The 25,189-nt window shown below is 33.7% G+C and overlaps 1 protein-coding gene across 25 annotated transcripts in view; it reads right to left on the reverse strand.

Moving 5' to 3' along the window:
• The window catches only part of LOC106883563 (uncharacterized), a 105,826-nt gene that overhangs the window by 16,542 nt on the left and 64,095 nt on the right, over positions 1-25,189 (reverse strand). For 8 of the 25 annotated variants that reach the window (XM_014934626.3, XM_052966893.2, XM_089350285.1 and 5 more), the window contains one exon: positions 8,589-8,690. The exons of 1 other annotated variant lie outside the window; for it this stretch is intronic. In XM_014934626.3, the coding sequence (XP_014790112.1) occupies positions 8,589-8,690 (102 nt within the window). Of the gene's footprint in view, positions 1-494; positions 620-1,836; positions 1,853-8,588; positions 8,691-17,645; positions 17,823-24,542; positions 24,616-25,189 lie in introns of those variants that run through there. 16 more of the 25 variants (XM_014934663.3, XM_089350293.1, XM_052966891.2 and 13 more) reach the window with 6 other exon arrangements.

The following is a 25,189-nucleotide window of genomic DNA, read 5'->3' on the forward strand; positions in this document are numbered from 1 at the left end:
ATTTTTTGGAACTAAGAAAATTTACTCAGTTACATTTGTTGTTTCAGAATAATGTAAGATATGAACAAATATTTTCATCCATTAAACTAATGAAAATACAAAGTAAGGTCAGAGTTGACTAACTCAAATCTGAGTAATTCTCTGCTGTTTGCAATAGCTAATTTAACTCCAAACAGCTTAGTGAAATCAGAACAGACTCAAAAGTCTCTTTAAAACATATTTTATACAAGAACTCAAGCATTAAAAATTTGGCACATGGGCCATATCTAAACAATACATCTTAAAAGCGGATCAAAAGCTATTTCCTATCGTATGACCGTTATTTGGCTGTCTTGTTTCTGTTTTATCATTACTATATCATTTACTCTACATGCTATGTGTCTTCACTTTAGTGTGTGTGTGTGTGTGTGTGTGTGTGTGTGTGTGTGTGTGTGTGTGTGTATCATGTATATTTTCTCCAAAACATCTTATTTGTTTATTTCTTAGTCTCTCACTTTTTTTTTTGGCTTCTTTTTCAAGAATGCATTTCCTGGTTGCATGTTCCTCATTGAGACTTGTGATCTAATGTATAATTCAAATTCACTGTTAGCCATATTAGCAACTATTTCACCATTCTTGTCTAATAGAAAGAAAAAAAAAAAAGAAAAAAAAATGAAAGGAAAGAAAACAGAAACATCTGTCGAAAATATTTAAAATGTAACAAAAACAGGAAACTAAATCAATTGATAATGAGATCCTGGGGAGAGGGGTGATGCTAAGGCAGGTGATGTTGATGCAGATGTTGACAATGACAGAAACAAACATGGGTTGGGAGATAACTTCAAGGGTTGACATTTGAAGGAGGAAGGACTGGGCAGTGGTGAGGGCAGGGCCTGAAGAGGTGACATAATAAAGTATGAGGGACAGCAAGACAAGTGTGTTGGGTGGGCCTGGGTGGAGTTAGCATGAGAGTAATCGGCTTTGAGAAGTAGAGGTCATTATAGTAGCTGTAGAAAAGACAGAGTAAGGCAACAAAAATAATTGATATTTAATGTGACAATAACACATTTATAATAACTCAGTTCTAATATATCTCACAGTTAATTCACATTCAGTAATATTCAAAGAAGTGGTTCTATCAAAAACTCAACAATAACCACTTTAGCTGCTGCCAGCAAATATGGATTTCATAAAGTCAAACAAAGCAGAATTAATTAGAAACTTGCTGTACTTTAGTCATATTTTAAAACTTCACCAACATGATTCCTTTTCAATCAGCTTCGAGTGTCTACCAGAAATAACATCCCTAAACCATGCCTCATCACCAAAGAAATGAGGTATGAACTTTAAATAGCTTTGTTATTTATATAAATAAAATTAGTGATATGTTACCCCAATATCATAACATTGTTCTTAATGATCTGCAGGAGGAAAACAGTATATTCTTTATCTAAGAAACACAAAAGCTATGGTCTAATTAGACTAGATGAATTATAATTTGTTTGCCAATTCCTATAAACAAGAGTTTGTGCTCTTACTAGACCCATCAGTCCAGTAGAGTAGCTTCAACTGATAAGACATACAATGAGGTCAAAACACCACAGTGTCTTGAAATTTCCTTTCAGCAGTGAATTGTGTGTCATGAACACACATCATCTATGGGGAAGATATGTTCTCAGTTGACAAAACCAACAGTGATCAGATATTCATGTTTAAATTTTACATGTTCTACATGAGCCCCATGAATAATTGGATTCACTGGTCTCTTTAATGCTGAGCAATGAAGAAATAAAATAAACCAGAAACTAATTGATACACTATGGTTAAAATATATAATTTAAACACATTTTAAAGTACTTCTCTATGGTTTGTATTTAAATTTCAGAGACTTTTTTTAAATGTTATTTTCTTCTCTCTTGTAATGACTTATGGGAACAGACATAAATTCTGAAACCATAATAAAATAATCAAAAGATTTGCTTTCAATAAAATATTTTACTAGTTGGCTGCATTTATTTGCACAATATAAAATGCTTGTTTAGCCGTGTCAAACTTCACCCTGCAACTTATTTTGAAAGATAAGCTTTTATGTAGTTGTAACCTTCCTTCTAAACACTGCCAATCCCAAATATAGTCATTCTTACACATTCATAATTACATAATGATGTCATAATAGCACTAAAAAGTTAAGTCAAATGAGTACAATGATGGATTGAACTTGCTTGTGGCTTCAGCCAATAATAGACCTGACCTCTCAGCACTTCCACTGCCATTCAGCAGTAAAGACCAACAGGAAATAAATAAGACAATCCCTTTGTTATGATATTTCTATCAAAATATGCTACATTGTTTCGGTCAACTTTAAAATTAATGAATTTAATAAAATAACTTTGTCATTATTAAATTGGTGTTTGAAATGTAAATTAATATGAAATTTTGATAGAAAGTATAAGAATATATAGGAATTTTTTTCATAGAAATATAATACATAGGGAATTTGTGTCATCAAATTAGGGGGAATTTAAGGAAGGTTAGTATCAAAAGCATTAAAATCTCTGCCAACATGTGAAAATATATTGACAAGATTAACTACCATTATACAGCCAATGGATTAACATTCTTGGCTCATGTCTATGATGCATTATCTATCCAACAACAGTATTTTGAATTATTCTGTTATGGTCTTCTATCAAGGAACATAAGTAGAGCTCTCTTTGATTCTACCCCAAAACAAGTAAGTCTTAAATTAAAATTTGGGAGAAAAAAAAACAAACTCCAACTTACAGACCTCAATAAAACCAAACCTGCAACATTACACAACTACCCACTACTGAGTCACAAACAAGCTAAAATTGCCATGCTCCTAATCAATTTTGTAAATAACTTTTCATAGACAGTACATGTTTTTAGCAAACTCAATGCTGTCTGAAGGTGCAGATATGGTTGTGTGGTTATGCTTACATGTGGTTTCAGGTTCTATCCCATCTGTAATCATTTTGGGCAAGAGTCTTCTACAATACTCTTCAGCCAATCAATGCCTTGTGAATGGTACTGATAGACAGAAGCTGTACAGAAGTCGAGTGTCTCTGCGAGTATACATATGTACCTGATGCATATGTATGTGTGTGTGCACACATATACATACACAATGTATGTGTTTGCATGTATGTTTATGTGTGTGAATGTTAGCCTTTTTATCTCCACATGACACTGCTTGAGCAAAACAGAAATATCTTGCTTACATTGCAAACGACATGCCCTGTAACTCTGCATTTTTGAGCACCATAGGAATAATAAATTCTTTACTTGAAAAAAGGTAAAGCTTGATGACAAAGAAGGACAGCAGGAGAGAAAATTATGCCTCTATAAGTCTGTGTATAACACATGTCAACATAGAAAAATGAACACAAAAAGAATGAATGGATTAAGTTTATATTGGCACAAAACTTGAATTGCAAGATAAATATTCAGTTTAAATAGACAATGAGCTCTACAAGATGCATTGAGTACTAACTGATTATTCATTTGACATTCAGCAACATACACACAGACACACGGAGAAACAGAAACAGGCAGAAAACGTCATTAAAGGTGTCAAGAGAGACAATAACACTGGTACAGACATATGATGCAAATGGATGATGAGTGCTGGGTAAAAAAAATAAACGTACATATGGAAGTTGGATAAAGAAATAGGAGGTTATCGTCTAAAGGTAACAGAACTCATAAATAAGGTTATGCAGGACTGAGATGAAAAGAAATGTACTGTGCAGGAAACTCATCCAACCAGCATGGAAAAGAAGACCTTAAACTGATGATGACATTACACTTTTAAAACAATTGGAGAACAATTATGAAGCCTAAGTTTTTTTTTTAAATCCCTGCTATTTCAAGTCCATATGCTGACTTAACCTGGCAAGTTATAGCACACACATCAGCAAAGGTCTTGTTTGCTGACTTTTATATATAAGAATAGAAGTTCCTAGTTAGTGCCAGATAACTGAGGTGGTGTCTGTCACTGAGGAGGCAAAATTATACTTAAACACCAGAATCTGACAATCTGCTGACATCATTTGGAGCACACAAGCTATGTTTTTAAAGCAAAGTCTTTCTCTAGATAAATCTCCCAATCTGATTGGAAATTAAATGAAATGCAGTTAGGCCAGTATAACTATAATAAAACAATTGCATGAAACTTCCTGATACATTATAATAATTGTTGATGTACATTATGAATGTGGTTTTTACCTGTTATAAACTAGTTTTCACCTCTGCCCAAGTAAAATGAATACAGACAAGTAAATTGATTACAAGTGGTTGTTTTCATATATGTTTACAAATTATCAATTCCTGGATATTAATTTCTAGTCTGAGCAGAATTTGTATTCTTGTAATCTATGTGACTTGGAAGCTGCAGAACTAGCATCAGAAAAAGCCTTCTGTTTCGTCTCCTCTATCGATGGAATGAAGGTGGTGGTGGTGCCCTGTTTGCACACATACCTTATGGTCTCATCAATCATCAGTACAAAAAAATTCTATATGAAAGGATCCAATTGATTAAAGAAAAACTGATGCAATGATCAATTATGTAATAATGCCACTCCTCCTAAGAATTGGTAAATCCTGATATCACTATTTTCTCTAATTAAATCATTCATAAATGTTTCAAATTTTAGCCCAAGGCCAGCAATTTAAGGATGAAGGGATTAAGTGAGAACATCAACCCCCAGGTCTTGACTGTGAAAGGATGAGAGGCAAAGTTGACCGTGGCAGTATTTGAATTCAGAATGAAAAGAGCTGGAAGAAATGCTAGTAAACAAAATTTGGTCTAAAATAAATAATATCACCAAATTCTAACTCAGTTTGAGATATTAACTGCATGATGCTCAAAAATCAAATGAAGAAAAAGTTTGAAGAAATTCACTTGATTAAATAAACCCATATGGTGCAAACAGGAAGTCTTTTGGTAAGATGTTCTTTCTAAAATGAGGCTAAATTTGCTGATAATAAAAGTGGTTTAGAATATAGAAAAATTGCTGGTAGTTGCAACCTAAATTACAAATGTTTGTCTTTGATTTGTTTCATAATCTTTTTCCAATTACTTTCCATTTTCTTCACATCAATATCTTACAACCATTTCTTTCTACAAGCCTCTCCATTTTATATTTTGGATTTTTTAAGACAATAAACGACAATTTATTTACCACAAATAATGTTTACATTCAGTTTTATTTCTAATTTTATTATGTTGATAAATTATTATGTAGATAAATTATATGTTAATTTTTACAGAATTTGGTGTAGCCTTCAACAAATATAGGGGCACTAAAAATTTAACAGAAATCTACACATTTAAAAGCCATAGAATAAGTCTGAGACTAAGAAGGACAAGGATTTATAACCCTAAAGGTGGAGTCCAATCACAGAAACCAATAAAATACAATTCATTCCTTGAACAAATTTGGCACAGGACCAAAGAAGATAAATGAACATCAAATATATTGAGTGGTATATACAGGAAAGGTAATGGCAGTGGTGTGAATGGGTAGCCCTGTGTTTAGGAGTGTTGAGTTACAGGTTCAATTCCTGAACTGAATTGGTATGCTGGGCACTTTAGCTCACATTGCTCCAATCTACTCAATTGTAATGAACTGGTGCAGCCCTCTCGCTTTCCAGCTGTCACCTGGATATTCTGCTGGGTCAAGAGTGGGAAAGTTGAGAGAATGTCTACGCCTACTTGCAACTACATAGACATATAAAATAGTTAGTGAAAGCATGGTATATGCTGTCAAGTCATACTCACTTGTGAGAGAAGGCTGTGGTGATTTTTATGACAGAGATGTCAAAGTAAACAGGCAATGTATAATAAGGCCAAAAACAAAAAACTTTCAACAAAATTATTAAATATGATCTTAAAAGGATTGAATTATATAGAAAACTGATATATTGCAGGTTTTCATAATCTAGTAGATTAATGATGATAGAAAGAGAAGGAAAGAGGAGAAAATGGAAGATAATGAATATTCTATAAATTACAATTATAAACAATTTTTTTAAAAATTAAAACAAACTTGAATATTTTTTTTCTTTAAAATGAGGCCATGAAGATTCTCAAAGAAGAGGAAATGTCTGGTTGTGATGTGCATAACTGCACTAAGATCATTATTTTTTATTTTTTCATTTTTAAATTCTATATTGCATTTTGTGGAGAAAAACATTTTGCAGGTTCCTAACAACTTATTTCAGTGGAATGAGTGACAAAGAGATATCTTCACAATTCAATGAGGACAAATATTACAAAGTATTTTGGAAGCAGTGATTTATCAACTTTGCTGCTAGTCTTTACAACTTTTGAAATATGCTTCAGTGTGAGATATGTACACACACCATCATCAAGTATGATTGTTTGCTATGGAATTTGTTTGATAACCATGTACTTTTGAGTCTATTTCACTGCACGGTACCTTTGGCAAGTATCTTCTGCTATAGCCTTGTCCCAACCAATGACCATTGCAGTGTATTATGTGGCTGTTTGCATTCCAGGTTTTTTTTTCATGGCATTGGCTGAGCAAAAGGGTGACAACATTCTCAACAAACAATATGTCCAGTAGTTCTTCATAGTTTCAAACAAATGGAATAAAAAATCCATTACTTAAAAACAGATAAGAGATAACAACATCCAGCCACAAAATAGGTATGCTTTGGACAGGCTATCATGGTCCAACTCAGTTTATATTTAGAGTTACTACTTTCCAAGATTGGTCAGGGACTAGATTTCATTTGTGTACTCCAGTTTTGGCATGGTTCTACAGCTGGAAGCCTTTCCTATCACCAACCACTTTATAGAGTGTACTGGGTGCATTTTATAAAGGCCAGAAAGATTGTCTTGATCCTTGTAAGAGTAAAGCATCCCCATTCTCTTGCATTGTCTCTGTTCCTTTCTTTCTAGAAAGATGGATAGGAAGAGGAAGTAATTGGAGAGGGCCAGGTGATAAAACCAAAGAGATGATAAAGAGAGCCAGAACAAAAGTGTGATAGTGTGATACAAAGGTGTGTAATGAGAGAGTGGTAGACAGCTACATAAGCAGTATTGGTGAAGGGATTAAATAAGAACAGCATAACCAAGAGTCATCAAAAAAAAAAAAAAAAAAAAAGACCAAAAGTAGAAGTGTGTGGTAGACAGCAGACAGAATAATGGAGGAGAGAGAATGAAGGATAATAGAGAAGTAGGTGAAGGTAAGACTAAATAAGGAAAAAATCCTGTGTTTCCATGTGTTGTTTCACAGGCAAATAAGCAAAAGAGACTCAGAAGTATGTATTAAACAACTTCATAACAATCATCATTTTTATGAATGCTTTTCCATGCTTGCTGGGGTCATGTGGGTCTTCTCCAGCACAATGGTTTGTTATTTGCCACATTACTTTATCATCATCATGAAGGTCAATCACCTTTATGATCAGTTTTCATTACTTCATTCCATACTTTCTTTGGTTTCCTCCTCCCATAGGTTTCGCACACTCAGAGTACTTGATACATCTTTACAAAACTCAATAACCACCACACGAACTATACGCCCATAGCAATGTGACCCTCCCACTTGCATTCCATGCCTGATTCCACCTATATCTAGTTTTGCTCTCAGCTCACCTGTATCTCACCATTCATACATGCCAACATTACACATCCATTGTAGTATGATGTTCACTTTATTACTGTGCAGCATTCAAATATCTTCTACAGTCAGGGCCCTACAATAGTCTATCAAAGGATTTACTTAGGGGCTGCTAAAATTTCACATGAAATAAAGAATTGTTCATTATAAATCAAGAACTAGTGCACTTGTTCTTGATTAATTCTTATTTCAAACTGAAATCCACAAGGAGTTTCATTTTCACCTTCATATCATATCTCATAATATGAAGAATCTGGAAACGGTTGGCAAAAATCCAAGATTAGCTTGCAATGAAGAACACAAAATTTCAGAGTCACACATGAAGGGAGTAGGCAGGAACTCAATGAGCAAGCAGGCATGGATCGCTGGCAGAGTAAACAAAGAACCTAATCTTCAGGTGTGATAAATAAGCAAGAATAGTTAGCAGCAAGAAGTGCCATAAACTCTTAGATGGCTTACTAGATGTAATTGACACACACAAACATAATGGGTTTCTGCTCAGTTTACAGCAATCAAATTCTATTCTCAAGCATTGGTCAATTTGGGGCAATGGTAGAAGATACTTGCTTGAGGAGCTACACAATAGGATCAAGCTGAGAACCATGTGGTTGTGAAATTAACCTCACTGCCATGCCTGTATCCATCACTTTCTTCATCAAAGCTATCACAAATTGATAAGACTGATATATGTCTGTTTCATTTAATGTAATTGTTAAGCAATCTTTTACCATTAAAAAGTGTGCATATCAGGACATTATTATTATTAATAATAATAATATTATTATTATGCTGTAATTGTCATCTGTTTGTGGTTTTAAAGTTTGTCGGTTGTTTTTGTAGCTTGAGATATACATAAATTTCCATTGTAAAAAAATTAACAACATTGTGTTGAATTTTAATTGAAATTATGCAAGTGGCACTGAAAATGTTAGTAACCTGTGTAATAGATCCAAGGGAAAGTGTTGGAAGCTCTGTCATAATCACGGGATCTGGAGGATGGCTACCACCTGCTATTGCTTCAGGCATCTTGGAATAATTCTGAAATAAACAAATACAATACAAAACAAGTTATTTTACTGCTAGAAGCATATAAAGCAATTAAAATCAACAATATTCATATGCTGCATACATACTACAAGTGTCTACTGTTCAGATATTCTCTTGTTCTAAGTGTCTTGATGCTTGTGAGCAAATGAAAAGACATATTATGTCATTTGGGTGTTGTATGTATAATTAACATGTTTGCATTTGTGTGGAATCAGTGTTATATAACAAGCACTAAATACCCCCAATAACTTCTATCAGCTAGTAGTCAAATAGCATACCCATTTTGATTCTACATCGCATTTCAAAGGTTTGTTCTGTAAGGTGAAAAATTTCTAATAATAACATATGTACCACATTTTCCAGCTGTGATGCATAGATTACATCTTGAGATACATAGTCTGCAATAAATTTTATCACTGCTAGATTAAGGTGATCTATGATCCAAAATGTTTCAGCTGTAATCATCCCCACCTTTAACAAAAAAAAAAAAAGGAGTGCATTGAGGATTACATTTCTAATGTGTCCTTTGAAATAGAATATGATTTTGAGATTTAGCTGCAATTTCTTGTAAACTGAATGATGTTGAGTTGCGGACCCAATCAAATAATTTGGATGTACCTATGAGGTGATACTGGACTAGTTATGCTTAATAAAAAAAAAATATTATTTACTTAAGTTTTAACATCATCTCCTTCGAAATAGTCACCTTGCACAGCAATACACTGGTCCCAGCATCCCTGCCATTTTTGGAATTCATTTTCCATAAGTCCAAGACCTTTTGCAATTTGCTCTTGATATTGACAACAGCATTAAAATGGCAACCTTTGAGTGGCATTTTCATCTTAGGGAAGAGATGGAGGTCAGCAAATGCTAAATCTAGCAAATAGGGCAGAAGCAGAAGCAAGGAAGTTTTTGGCGAGAAACTCGTGACTGAGGAGAGTTTGGGGACAGCGTGCATTGTTGTCAGGAAGAATCCAATTCTTTGCGCTCCATAGATCCAGTTGCTTTTGCCTAATGCCCTCTCTCAAATGCTTCAAACATTGCAGTAAAACTCTCCATTGACAATCTGGCCCTGGAGGATGAATTCTCAATGCACAATACCACATTTTTGGGGGTGACACATGTAGCATGTCTTCCAGATCACTCATCATCTTCCAAGGATATTTTTCCACTTTTGAAGCACCCATACCACTCAAAATATTGCATATGACCCATTGCCTCATCGCCATAAGTTTGCTGAAGCATGCTCAATGTCTCAGTAGCAGACTTCCCAAGTTAAATGCAGAATTTCATGTTGGCTCTGTTCCTGTCCACAACAAAATTACAAACTACAGCATACATGTGATCACAAAAACACAACTTGCGAAGTAAACACAGCGATGTCACTGGGTACACTGCCTCATGAAGGTGACTGCTAGCTCTTACTGCACACACAATCATGTGCTGCCACCTATTGGCGCCCAACAGAACTAGTCCAGGAACTTTTTGATACCACCTCATAAAGTAATTAACTGTTTTTAAGAGAACTTGGTTTAGGTTGACCACCATATTAAACTCTTCTTATTTTAATACCTACTTTCTAATTCTGATGCAAGATGGACAGTTCTGTGATATAAAATTTATTCTGAATTATAGCATTCAGGTTATTCAATTACTACTTCATCTTGAATTTATTAAGTATACGTCACCATCAATTTACAAGACATTTTCACCCAGCATGCATTAGTCACTTGTATAGCCACAAATATGTAATCATCTATGTTGTTTGCAATAAACTAATAGTTTCAATAACAAGTCGCTTTCTCAACTCAAAACTTCTTCATATTCACATGACACACCCAGCAGAATCTAGTAATTAGTCTTTATTTTCTTTCTTAACCCTTTAGCATTTAAACTGGCCATATCCAGCCAAAATAATCTGTTTATCTTTAAATTAGCCAGATCTGGTCTAACTATAGCATTACATTTAACAGACAACTCCTTCATACCAGTAACTTAAAATTGGTTAATATCCTAGACTAATGTGCTCTGCTAGGCTGACCCATTGATAACTTATTCAGAGTGAAATTGGAAGAAAAGGAAAGAAAAAAGCCACTCAAAAGCACATATGTAGAAACAACATTTTGTAAAATAAATGTTCTGAGCAATGTATGGTGTTCAGCTCAATACCATTTCATTATTTACTTTATCTTGCTGATCTTGTTGCATCATGGGCCCTTGTCTTCTGTCGGTCTGCCAAAGCAGCTGACACCGCATATTTTGTGCACTGTCAACTTGGTACAGAATTATTGTCTACTGCTTTCCTGCGCATGAAAGACAGCTATTTCACTGATACGTTGTTAGCTTCAGATGGGTTAACTACTAATGAACTAGCTACCAGTACTTATGATTTTAAAATTACAACTGACATTCCATAATCACCCAGCAGTTTATGAAATGAAGTAATGTTGCAAGCAACCAATGTCTTTTCCTTCTGATTCTCTGCTAGAATGCTTTCAAGCTTTTGTACTTCAGTGCTATCACTGATGAACCCCAAACCCCGCTTTGAAAATGTCTCCCTTCTCCATATGTTTTGGGAAAGAAAAAGAAGAAAGCAGAACTTCTTTTGCTCAATGGTGTATTTCTCTATTTTCTTTTACTATACCAATTAGCATGTGTTCCTTTTTAAATATTTGTGTGGTTTAATGTGCTTATCTTCAATTTTTATGGAAATTACTAAAGATGAAGATTATATTATATTGAACCTTGAAACACCAGACTATTTCAGTTCACTGATAACATGTCCAACTCATATTCTAATTCTGTATTTAATGTGTCTACATTTGTTTCAATGTATTCAAATTATAAATATTGCACTTGGTTTAAACATCTTATTTCTAAATCACAACCATTCATATGCCCCCAAGTGACTTCAGAATTCCCTCACGACAATACTACCATCCAGGTTAAGGATCGCTGTTCTACAACAAACAACTGCGGTTGTCAAGATTTTGAACATTGTACAGCCCAACTTGTGAAGATCATACTAGATAATCAGCTGCTCAAAAGAGGATATAATTAATTTGTTGTCAAGAAATGTTGCATATTAAACGTTAAACCAATCATTTATGACCTATACTTTGCAGGCAGAAGAAACAAAATACTATACATTTCTAATGTTTTCAGCAGAGGCAATGTCTCAGAACTGAAAGTAATACAGTAATTATTATATTATTGACTGAAAATCAGTCATTGTGAGTTACAAAAGTTACGAAATATCCAATGATTGTAAAAACAATGAGGTGAGATTCAGTGAAGATAATGTTGTAGTTTTGGGCCAACAAAAAGTCATAAAACTTATTTTATCAATGAATTGGTTACTACTAGCATGAAGGGATTTCAATAAAATGATTACCATTCTACATGGTTATTTACAACAAAATTTGCCTTGTGTCTACATAAGTGCATAGCATGCATAAACATCTAATGATGGTTACTAAACAAAATTTTCTAAGTAACTGTCAACCTTTCCTTTGTAAAAATAAAAATAATGAATCATATTTGTTCTTGATAGATTCAAAAGTGAATATCTGATCGATGTTGTTTATTCAGTCCAGTAAAGAAGCTTTGACTAAGGATTCACATAAAAATACAAGCTTCAAAGTCTTCTTACATCAGTGAACCAGTGATCATAAGTGTTATGAACACACCATTTAAAGGGAGGAGGCATTCTTAATGATGAACAACAGAGATCAAATATTCAAATTTGAATCTACTAGAATGTATTAAGAATGAATAATATATATAAGCTTTCAGCACAATTCCTGTTCATCAAATTCTACTCATCAAAATAAATTCACTAGAATACTACAATCATTATTAGTCACTTCAAGATTTTGAGATTTAGGTGATAGACTATAAAAAATATTCAGGCTAAATCTGACAGTTTGTGTAATACAAAAAGAAAACATATCCTATCCAAAAATAAAAGTATTAAAAAAAATATTAACTAGATTTTGGCTGGGAGATAACAGTTTACTTAAAGTAACTGCTTTCAGCTTCCACCATGACCTCAAAATGCCTCCAAAACCTGGCAGATGTACTCCTCGCTGTGGGCTGGGAAGATCTTCAAACTCCTTGATCTTGGCTGCCAGCTCAGTCTTACAGGCAGTGTTTTTTCTAACTGCACTCCACACATTGGATTACTATCAGGGGACTTAGGAGGCTAGAAATTGGGGATGGTGAAGTTGTAGAAATTCTCCGACAAACATTTCTGGAGTTATGGTAAGGACCTGAATCCTGCTTCATACATGACTTTCAAGCAATAACCCCCACCAGCCAGAGATTTGATCATAGTTTCCAGCAGATTCACATAGCCATCTGAATTGAGCTTGAAACTCTGTTCAAAGATGTGAGGTGGCCTCTCAATGGAAACACACCCAAAGACCATCACCTTCCTGCTGATTATGGTTTCTTTGTCCCCATTGCAGCTGTTCATGGTCATGTCTTACAGCCTTTACAGTGCTCACAGAGCAGCAGTCAGGAAGTAACGCAGTGTGAATTATCATGATACAGGTAACTCTTTTCCAATATTCAGATGGCTTCCAATCCTTCATGTTAGCTAACGTCTTCTCAACTACAACTTTAATCTTTATGTTCTTCAATGCTACTGACTGTTCATCAATACATCATTGTTCCTGAAAAACAAGGAGACATATAATATCGTCTAATTTAACCCCAAATCCTATAATTGTAAGTGACAGAGAAAATGTCCATTTTAAAAGCACAACATTCCTTTTATAACTTGCTTGATGGAAACAGATAAATAGCTATTAGGGAGAAAAAAGGTAAATAGAAAGTATATATATAACTGAAAGGGTGTTCAAACTTTTAAATCATGTGAAAAAATGGTTTTTCATCATTTGGAAATACAGTAGTGATCTTTCTTATAGAAAGATTTACCCAATATGTATGGGTGGCTTGAACAATTTAAATCTTTCCAAAAGAGAATTCAAGCCAATCCATCAGATGATAACTCATTAACTGTAACTTAGTTTTTAATAATGAGCAGCCTAACATAAACATTCCCTTATACTAGGAAATGAAGGATTAAAAACATTTTTTACAGGGAGAAATAAAGATTAATATGGTTGTGTGGTTAAGAAGTTTGCTTTGCAACCATGTGGCTTTGAGTTTGATCCCTTTTCACAGTACCTTAGTTTTTGGTTGACCAACACTTTTTGGATATGATTTGGAAGGCAAAAAATGTCACATCTTTCACCAATGTGTATGGTAAACATGAGGGATCAAACTGAAAATCAAGAGTTCTTCAAAACTAGTCCTTTACACTATGTTCTGTATGTAGTTACAGACAATCCGTTGTCACTTTTGCAGTCATAAACATAGTGAACCTGTGATTGTATTTGTGAATGATAGCATCATAGGTTACAGGTGTCTAATGATCCAATGTAAAATAAATGACTCTTCAACATCATCATCATGATCATGTTCACTTTTCTATGCTTGCATGAGTGAAATGGAATTTGCTGATGCAGATTCTCTTTGGCAAGATGCTCTTCTTGTTGCCAAGAATATAAACACTAATATTTCCCATGGTTAGACATATTTTTTATGGAAGATTGGAAAAGAACAACCTTGCTATGATAATACTCATTTACAACCACCATGTAGTGCCAAGACAAGGGTTTTACCACACACCAGGCTTCCACATAGTTTTCATTTACCAAATCCACTCACAAGGTCTGGTTGGCTTGCAGGTTATAGAAGATACTTGTCCAAGATGCACACAGCAGGAACAAACCCAAGGCCACATGGTTGGGAAGCAAGCTTTTTAACCACACAGCCACACCTGCACCTATTGACATATTTTGCTATCCGATACAGTATTTCAAGATGATAAACTTACTGGAAATGTAAAATACTGAGATTCTTTCCCAGTGTGTACGACTTTGTTTTACCAATTCAAATAATCATAATTATGGATGGCAAGCAGACACTTTGTAAAGGGGTATTTTTAAAGAATATCTAATCTTACAGGATCAGATTAGTATTTACAGCAATGTAATGTTAATATATCACTGATTTATCCATTTGTAGTCACAATAACAAAATTATTGCCAAATTTTCAGAAAAATGAATTGCAAGATGGGGAATGGAACACTTTGGAAGAATTTTTTAGAGAGTCACTCATGGTGCTAAATGTAAATTTGAATTCAGCAGTAAAAGTATTGAAGAACTGATTTGATAACAAGGTCTTGGCTTCCAAATCTTTTGCTTCAATCTTCCTAATATTTGAAGAAATAACGCTAGAGTCCAAGGGTGGGTTTTTGTATGAAATGAATCTGATTAATTTGCTTCTCACTGCACAATCTTTGGACAAGTAGGTTTGAATTATGAAGGGGAAAAGTGAATAAAACTACGGCTAAAGTACTAATTAGTAATAAAATCCATGAAAAGTCAACAATATTAATTGAGGTGGGCTTCTTTGGGTTCCACAGGACAATTAGATCAGAACTTAATGCTATCACTACAAAAAAATATCTGCAGAAACTGTACATCGGGATATTGAGTAGACTGATAAACTAAAATTATGAAAATATTATATGCATGGGAGAAACTAACAGTATAATTAGCTATTAAAAACCATGCATTGTTTAGTTGACTTGCTAAAAGTTGTACATATGTAATGAAAGTAAGGGATAGGAGAAGTTTGAGTAATCATTATTCATTGATTTGCAATTAAGACTTTTACTTTCTGTATACAAAAAGATTACACGAAAGAAGGGTAAACAATTTGATACTTATGACAGGAAATACAGAAGATATACTGCAATAAGGAATCAGTGGAATATAGTTAGCTAAGTGTGCAATACGAAGAGAGATGGAGTACAAAACAAGCTAAGAAGGTAACATAGTATTAAAACATTTAGTTAGTGTGTAATAGAAAGAGGACTACACTGATTTGGACATGTAATACAAACTGACGAGATATGTTGTGAGAGCATATATGCTACAGAACTTTAGAAATGTTGAGGGAAATTTAGTTAAAGTGGATCTTAAGTTAGCTGTCAAAGGACTGGAGGTAAGAGAATTAGGCTTGTTTGTTGCTACAAATATTCTCTAATTCCAGATACCAATTACTCTAGGAAATTAAATTAGTACAGATTTATCAGTTAGTTACTGGAGGTAGACTGATCTCATGGCCTACCAGCCGTATTCATGCCATGGCCTTGATAACATCACCAATAAACAATATCATTAACTCGCTCACTAGCTTCATCAATAACAACAATCTAAGAAATTTGGTTAATGTTAAAGTCTAATTATATAATAATGATAATATACATAATTCTCTTGCTCTCTCTCTCTCTCTCTCTCTCACACAAACTTACTATCTTTCAACAGGAAGTAAAATGCCCTTCTGATTATGATTATCCAATGTCACCAATATTCTGCTAAAACATAGACAGCTAAATAATATTCAGCTGACTTAATAAGACCAGAAAATAGATCGGGTTTGATTTTGGTATGTAAAAAGTGAAACTAATGTCAGAATTGCATAACAGAGCAAGATTTTTTATTTATTTTTTTATTTATGTTTTTTTTTTTATACTGTATTTCACATTTAAAATATTCTGAACAAGAAAGGAGTGTGTGCTAATGAGGTGACCAGAAAGAATCAAATTTTAAAAAACGAATATAGCGATATGCCATCACCGGAGTAAATCTATTTAGGATCAAAGACTGCTTTATTTATTTGTTTTGTGAGCACACTATTTTGACGAAATGCCGACATGTGTGTTTATATGCGTAAGACAGACATTTAAACATTTTTCCAGTTAATAAATTCCGAATACGAATATCTTAAAATTCGTGAAATACACGAAGATTAAATTAATACCAAAACAATGTTTTCTAAATTTAATTTCGATTCTATTTCTTTATAGTGATGGATAATCAATCTTGAAGTCGTATGCAATGTTTGTGTTTATACGTATTAACAAAACAGAGACAGTAATTAAAAATTAAAACTTTCACTGCTCCAATTAGTTTTTCATACGTTTAATACTAAATACATTAATATGTTTATTACAAAAATAAACCAGAAATGATGAAAACAAATGGAGATATTTTCGTAAGACATGTCAATCAACTACAGTTATAAAAATTTACAAGTTATTATTATTATTATTATCATCATCATCAGAAGAAGAGACAGGTAATAAAACTTTTAAAATATAGTAACAAGTTGTAAAGTGAATAGTCGAAAAGAATCAGCCGTTTATCAAGTAACTTAACTTTTAATCAAGCAACCAGCTGCTATTAAAGCAGAATATTCCTAGAGCCTTTAAAAAAATAATAAAAGGCTTTTATTTGCATTATCAGAAATGGTGGACAAATAATAAAAGAACGTGGATGCAATGTAAAAGATACATAAACAACAGTAACTAAATAATAAATAATAATAATAATAAATAATCATAATAATAATAATCACAACAACTAGTAATACTAATAACTATGCCAACAATGACAACTAATTCGGATATTGCTAAATCAAAAACAACACCGTTTTCGTTAGAAAAAGCAAAAGTAGAAACACCGTATAAGACACATCGTGTTTTTAGTAATCCTTGTGCAGTAACAAAGGACGATGAAACGAAATCAGAGGAGTGACAGCGAGAAAGACAACAACAATAAAAGAGCAGGCTTCTAGAGAAGAAGAAGAAGAAGAAGATGGAAATTTAGGCAAAGGGTGAGAGAAGAAAGAAGAGAGAGAGGGGGGAAAGAAAAAGCATGAGTGGTAGCAGCGATAGCGGTGGTAGTGCATTAAAATGTGAGCAAAGAGGAGATAATATCCCGAGCTGACGATATACAAGACATTGTAGCAGGAGCAAGAACTACAACTGAAGACAGATGAAGAAACGATATTTACAAAAACAATACCTGAATACCAGTACATTGGGCTCTGACAATTTCTACCGGTGGTTTTTGAACAGGTCAAAGGCTGTTGCTTTAGTGCCTTCACATGGCTATTTATAGCAGGAGTTGATTTCTTTGTTGTAACCGATGTTCACAGAAATTTCCAGCCTAACAGCAAGGACTGCTTAGCAAAGGGACACTGACAATTGTCTGCCTGTCTGCCTGCTTGCCTGACCGGCTGTCTGCCTACATCATTGATTGGCTACATTCCACACTTCTTTTATATAGCAACAAAGGCCAACACTCAGATAAAGTGAATATTTTCAAATAAGAATATAAATAAAATAAATTTTCATTTCGGTCCTTAAATATTTTTAATAAATGAAAAATTAATTTCGCATCTATTTTTTTTTTTAAATAAAATTCTCAATACGAATCAAATTTTAACTGATTGAATTTTAAAGGAAGGGGAGGAGGAAAAAAACCTAAGAATTCAATATTGATGCATATTTATTTTCTCCAAAATTAATCTAGAGAAATAATAAATCTGTAGTTCTAGGTTGTTTTGTAAATAAATCTAGGAGGGATCATATATATATATATATAAGTATATGGGGGGAACAACTATCCAAGGAGTATTTTTGTGTGGCTAGAATTCAAAAGATGCATGACTGCAACATTTTTTGCTTGGTTGCTTTTTTTAAAATTATTTTTTCACTGTTAGACGTATTTTCAATTAAATATTTGAATAACATTTGTTTATTTTACTAAGATTTTCCATAATTCCTATCCTAATTAAATACAACTGTAAATAATATTTACAAAATGAAAATGACAAATACAACTTCATTAAAGAAACCAATCTCATAGGCCAAATTATACTAGTGAATATAAAAGGATCATATGATTTAAAGTATTGCAATGTGTGTGGATAAAATTCTGGTTTTAATTAAGCAAAAGGGTTAGTCGCAAAAGAATCAGAACTGAAACTAATCTAATTCTAAACATTCTAGTTAGTAGTTGTAAAATTTTTGGACACACACCAATAATGGCAATATAACCAACAAATGCCAAAGAGCACTCACTGGCTAACAGGCTGAGACAAAGCACAAAAAGCAATAACTGTGGTCTGGTCATCTATAAAAGATTACGGACTGTAGCAATGGATCACTAAAATAGGAAGAGAGAGAACACTTACTAACTAGGTAGCAGTATATTATTTGACATAGACTAGACAATAGTTAGAATTGGTATAAGAAGTTAAAAGTATAGAGAATTTTACAATCATACTAAATATATTCTCTCTATACATAAGGCTAACCTGATACATTAAATCAAATTATATATAGATGCAGGCCTACTGTGTGACACCTTGAGCAAGTGTCTTTGGTAGACAGAAACTAAAAGAAGGCGAAGGCGGCGAGCTGGCAGAAATATTAGTATGTCGGGTGAAATGCTTAGCAGTATTTTGTCTGCCATTACGTTCTGAGTTCAATTTCCGCCGAGGTCGACTTTGCCATTCATCCTTTTGGGGTCGATATAATCGACTTAATCCCTTTCTCTGTCCTTGTTTGTCCCCTCTATGTTTAGCCCCTTGTGGGCAATAAAGAAATAAGAAACTAAAAGAAGGTGGCAAGCTAGCAGAAACGTTAGCACGCCAGGCGAAATGCTTAGCGGTATTTCGTCTGCCGCTACGTTCTGAGTTCAAATCCTGCCGAGGTTGACTTTGCCTTTCATCCTTTCAGGGTCGATTAAATAAGTACCAGTTACGCACTGGGGATCGATGTAATCGACTTAATCCGTTTGTCTGTCCTTGTTTGCCCTCTCTGTGTGTAGCCCCTTGTGGGCAGTAAAGAAATAAGAAACTAAAAGAAGTCTATCATATATATAATCACCATCATTATCATTGAACATCCATTTTTCCATGCTGGCAGACAGTTTCAGGAGTTGGCAAGCCAGATGACTGCACCAAGCTCTACTGTCAGTTTTGACATGGTTTCTGCAGCTGAATGCCCTTCCTAATGCCAACCACTTTACAGAATGCACTGGGTACTTCTTATGTGGTACCAGCACCAATAAGGATACCAAGTCACTTGCAAGACAAAAACCCTTCAACTGAAGGGCAAGTGGTATTGAGGGAGGTGGCTTTTGTGCCAGGGCAAAAGAGATTAAGAGATAAGAGAAATAGGTGCCTTACAGTAGGAGATACATGACTACCTCTGATGGAAGAAGAGAAGAGACAAAGAGAGAGGATGGTGATGAAGATATGTTGGACACAGCCTCAAGTTACAGGGAGTAGTACATAAGTGGTACAGAAGATTGGATAGGGTTAAGGGGCAGGAAAGTTCACAAGAGTGTGAAAGTAGTGGGAAATGGTGGGGAGGGGGATTAAGAAGATGAGTTGCAGGGAGAGACACTCATTAGGAACAAGTCTGTGATAGTGTAAAAGGAGACTAGGAGATGGGGGGGAGGGACATAGTGAATGGTGAACACAAGCGGAGGGAGGGAAGGATGTTAGGTAGAGGAGTTGCAGGGAAGAGAGGAATAGATAGAAACAACAAGCCTTAAGAGCCTCATTTTAACTTAGGTAGACAGTGTGTGTGTGTGTGTGTGTGTGTGTGTGTGTGTGTGTGTGTGTGCATGAATGTATCCATATGTTACTGTTTCCTTGCCTTGACATATTGTTAATTGTAAACAGGTGACACTGTCATGCAAGTAGTGTCCTTTGTTCCCAGTCTTCTGTCATGCCTGGTCATAGGGAAATATCACCCTACCTGGAAACAGGTGAGGGTTGGTGACAGGCAGAGCATCCACCCATAGAAAATCTGCCTCAATAAATTCCACCCAGCCAGTGCAAGCATGGTAAAGTACAGATTAAAATGACGATGACGATTACACAAACACAAACACACCAAGTAGTATCAAAAAGTTCCCAGGCTAGTTATGTTTAATAAAAAAAATAACTTATTTACCCAAGTTATAACATCATCTCCTTTGAAATAGTCACCTTGTGCAGTAATACACTTGTCCTGTTGTTCCTGCCACATTTGGAATGCGACCTGGAAGTCATTTTCCGTAAGTGAGTTGAGGACCTTCTGTGATTCACTCTGAATCTCAGCAACAGTGTTAAAACAGTGACCTTTGAACTGCATTTTCATCTTGGGGAAGAGATGGAAGTCCACATGTGCTAAATTCGGCAAATAGGGCAGGTGTGGAAGTGATACCATGTTGTTTTTGGTGAGAAACTCACACGCGAGGAGAGCTTGGTGAAGAATCTAATTCTTCGCCCTCCACAGACCCAGGAGCTTTCATCAAATGTCCTCCCTCAAGTGCTTCAAAACATCGCAGTAGAACTCTCAATGCACCATAATACATTTCCAGGGGTGACACTTGTGCTAGATCTTCTGCTTTTGAAGTGACTGTGCAACTCGAAACACCGTATACAACTCATTGCCCCATCGCTGTTAAGCTTGCAGAAGCATGCTCAACATCTCTGTAGCAGACTCCCTAAGTTTAATGCAAAATTTCATGTTGGCTCTTTGTTCTTGTCTATAAAATCACAGACTATAGCAAACACATGATCACAAAAAAAGACAAATTTCACAACTTGCAAAGTAAACACAGCAATGTCACTTGGCACACTGCCTTATGAAGGTGACTGCTAGCTTTTATTGCACATGCAACCATGTGCTGTTGGCTTGCTACAGAACTAGTCCAGGAACTTTTTGATACCACTTTGTGTGTGTGTGTGTGTGTTTGTAATGGTTTTACAATATCTTGAAATAAAAAATATTGTGAATGAATGAAAACAAATGAAATATTCTTTTAAAACGATGAATGAATTTGGTTCGATATACAGTGAATGTTGGACAGTGGTATTATGTGTTGAAAGCCGTCATAAGCAAAAGTAGGCTGAGGTCAGAGAACGCTAGAAAAGATATCTTAGTGAGGTGTGCAATCTGTGCATAAATTACTTAAGTAAATTTGTTAAACCAATGTCAATAGAGAAAAAAGAATACTTAAAACCAATAATATATAGATTAGTTTAGCTTTTATATGTATCCTTTTAAAAAAAATTCTATATATCTATATTTTTTTCCATAATTTATTGATTCTTTTGATGTATTTGGAAAACTGAGGGGGAAAAAACTCTTAAACATCTCATATTCCAGTAACATTTTGTTTTAGGTAAATAGTTTGATATTGATGTTTGTATCAATTGTAAATGTGTTGTTTTACTACTTTGCTTGTTCAAACCAGTGAGTTGCGACTATACTGAAGGCACAGCCATTAAATCCCTTAGTCTAATAAAAATAATTTCTTTATATGTTCACTATGAGTTGAGTTTAGTCAAAGAGATCAGGTTTGTTGATAAACAACTGGCTTTATAGCTTTGACTCTTGCCTTATATTTCAATTGTAATATTCAGGTCTTGTTCCTCATTTCCAAACTATGTTCTCATGTTTTGTTGCTTAGTCCCACGTCAACCTTGCTTGAGCGTATGTACCAGCAAAAGCATTCTAGTAATGACCATCATAGTTTTCAAAGCAGTGTATCAAGGACTACTTATATATTTTCCTGCCTTTCTTTCTTTCTTTTTAGCTTGAAAGGATGTGTTATGTAGGAGACTTGGCTGATATGTTTAGCAAGTCAAAAAGCTACGTAAATGTTCTCTTGTTGGCTATGTGTAAGTTTACAACATTTATTTTGGTCTAGGCCTTTCTTATATATCCCATAAATAAATTAGAAAAGAAAGCATGACATTTTCATAAATATTTCTAAATTTAATTTTTCTTCACAATGCTCATATTAAACTACCAATCAATCTTTGTCTGATATATAGGCCAGTCAAAGAATGGATTGATTTAAATAAAGCTAACACAATATAAACAACAGCAATGCTTCATGTAAACAAGTTGATTTTCATTAACTGTAATGATTTTAGATTAAATCAATTGAATTAAAAATAATAATAATAATAATAATGTTAACTGGTTTTTAAGACAAAAGTAGACCAAAGATATAACTTAGAAGAATAAGAAATGATGAAAACCACAAATAGCTGGAAAGTGAGCAGGCAACACTACAGATTTATAATGATGGAAGCTAACAGAAAAATCAGGTGTGAAACTACCAACAATACTGAAAAGGTTTTAGCACAAATACGCAACAACAGTGAATATTATAAAACAAATTTCGTTCTGAATTTTGTGATTTAACAACTTTTTTGCTAAATCACTTCATTCTTTTTGCTAATTTTCACAACACATGTTCTGGTTATTTTATAAATCAATATGGATCTTTTCTCTTCAAAGAAAATACATATGACACCTTCAATTTCCAATCACTTCTGAATTCAGTTTATCCTAAATTCCATTATATCTGCTGGATTTCTTTTTACTCCTTCAGAAAATCATTCCACCATATGCCCCACCACCACTATCAATTTTCAATATTCTATAATATTCAGAATATATATTAGTGCAGATGCAGACGAATAAGATGGAAGAGGAACAAGTACAGAAGAAATTCACTTTGTGTTTAAATCCACAATTATTATAATAAAAAATAAATGCTATTCTCTGTCACAACCTACAGTTTCTCATGAGTATGCATTTGTTAGGGCAGTAAAAGGATATATATATACCAAACATCATGTACATATAATTTTAATGATTATGATAATGGAGTTTTAGAAAGGATTCTATCAAAATACTACAAGCAAATGAAATATAAACACTCAGAGAAGTGACAAGTGTATTCATAATATTGTTTATCTAGTTAATAATATATAAATTTAGAGAGGAAGTTTGTACAAGCTAAAAGTAAAAGAAAAACTAGGAGAAAGCAAGTTAAAATAAGCCTTCATACAGTATATCACTGTTAGAAATGCATTGCTAGCAAATTACAATCACTGTTGACATAATGGAAGATAGAATTTCTTATGTATAATAAATTTTAGATTAACAGAACTAACAGGACTATGTTAACAAGATGTACAAAAATGTGAAATTTGCATGAAAGAATTAAATTCTATTTCGTTTCATGGAAATAATAAATACAAGAAATATACTAACATAACTTAGTGTAAATAAAAAAAAACAACAAATTAATATGTTAAAGAAAATTCCATTTTTGTACAATTATCTTTAAAATACATGCAGACAACATCAATTCTATATTAAATACGTAATAATATTGACAGACTTATTTTAGACAACTTTATATATAATAATGTTCATAAACTTGTCTTTTAAGAAGTTATTCTCAGTGTCCATAGAAGATGCAGCTTTGCAGACTATTGGTTATATATATATATATATATATATATATGTAGTTATTACATCAATAATGCTTCCTCTAAGTGTTTAGAGTTTGAATAAAGGAATTATTTTATAAGATATGAAACATCAAGAATGAACTACATTAATCTAAAAAATCTCATGATAAACTCTAAAGATGAGGCTTAACCAAGAAAACTGTACATCAGTAATCAAACTAATAAAATTATATTTTGTTCAAAATACTATTGATGTTATTAATTTGTACTGATTGCATCACTATTGTTTGAATAGCTAATGAGATGATTATACTTGCGACCATTTAGGAAATTGTATAATGAATTATATGATGATAAACTTGTTTTGAAAGATATGAAAAGATTTGTATTTGGTAGAACAAAAGCATTATTTTAATTGAAAGTATTTATTTATAAATAAGAGCATTATTGAGATTAAGCCATTTTCCATGCGCTGGTCACTATAAGACAACACAATATTTGGAGCTGATGGTAAGAGGGGTAAACAAGATATGTCCTTAACAGAATCCAAAACACATACACTATTATATATCACAAATAAAGGCTTCAACATACAATACACAGTCATATAAAACTAATATTCAGTAACATTAACAACTCACTTATAAAAAGAAAGGTCCATCTTCCAGGTATCGCCAATCAAATAATACCATACAAAATAACAGCAATTTCATTCTGAAATAAGCATAAAGGGAACACTAAAGCTTTCTCAACAGTAATTGAAGCAAATTGTGAGCATATCTAGATCAATATCCTATGTGGGAATAACAGGCAAACTATTAATACCACCATACGGAATTATTTGGAAAATATATGAAATGAAATAAATACAAAACAGAACATTTCAGATAATTTTTGGTCACCAATGGTGCAAGACAAGGATCTGGAATCATCATTTAAAAGACACCAAAAATCTAAGAATTTGTTTGAGGTCAATGGGTATCATCTGTGTGGCTTTGAATTCAGTAATATAAGGTGTGGTTAAATCTTAAAGTGAATCTTTATTAATAGTAAGTGTTGTGATTTATGGCCATCACATATGAATTTCAGTTATTGCAATAGCTTTTACTTGTTTCAGTGATCAGACTGAACTGCTGCAGGGGCACCTCTATGAAAAATTTTCAATCTAACAAATTGACCCCAGTACCATTTTTTTCTCTTTTCAAAGCCGGGCATTTATTCTATTGGTCTCTTTTTTTCTTCTTCTTTTTTTTTTTGTCAAATCATTAGGCTAAAGGGATGTAAACAA

The sequence above is a fragment of the Octopus bimaculoides genome, chromosome 4 (assembly GCF_046866305.1).
Source record: "Octopus bimaculoides isolate indiv1 chromosome 4, ASM4686630v1, whole genome shotgun sequence".
Classification (NCBI taxonomy): Eukaryota; Metazoa; Mollusca; class Cephalopoda; order Octopoda; family Octopodidae; genus Octopus; species Octopus bimaculoides.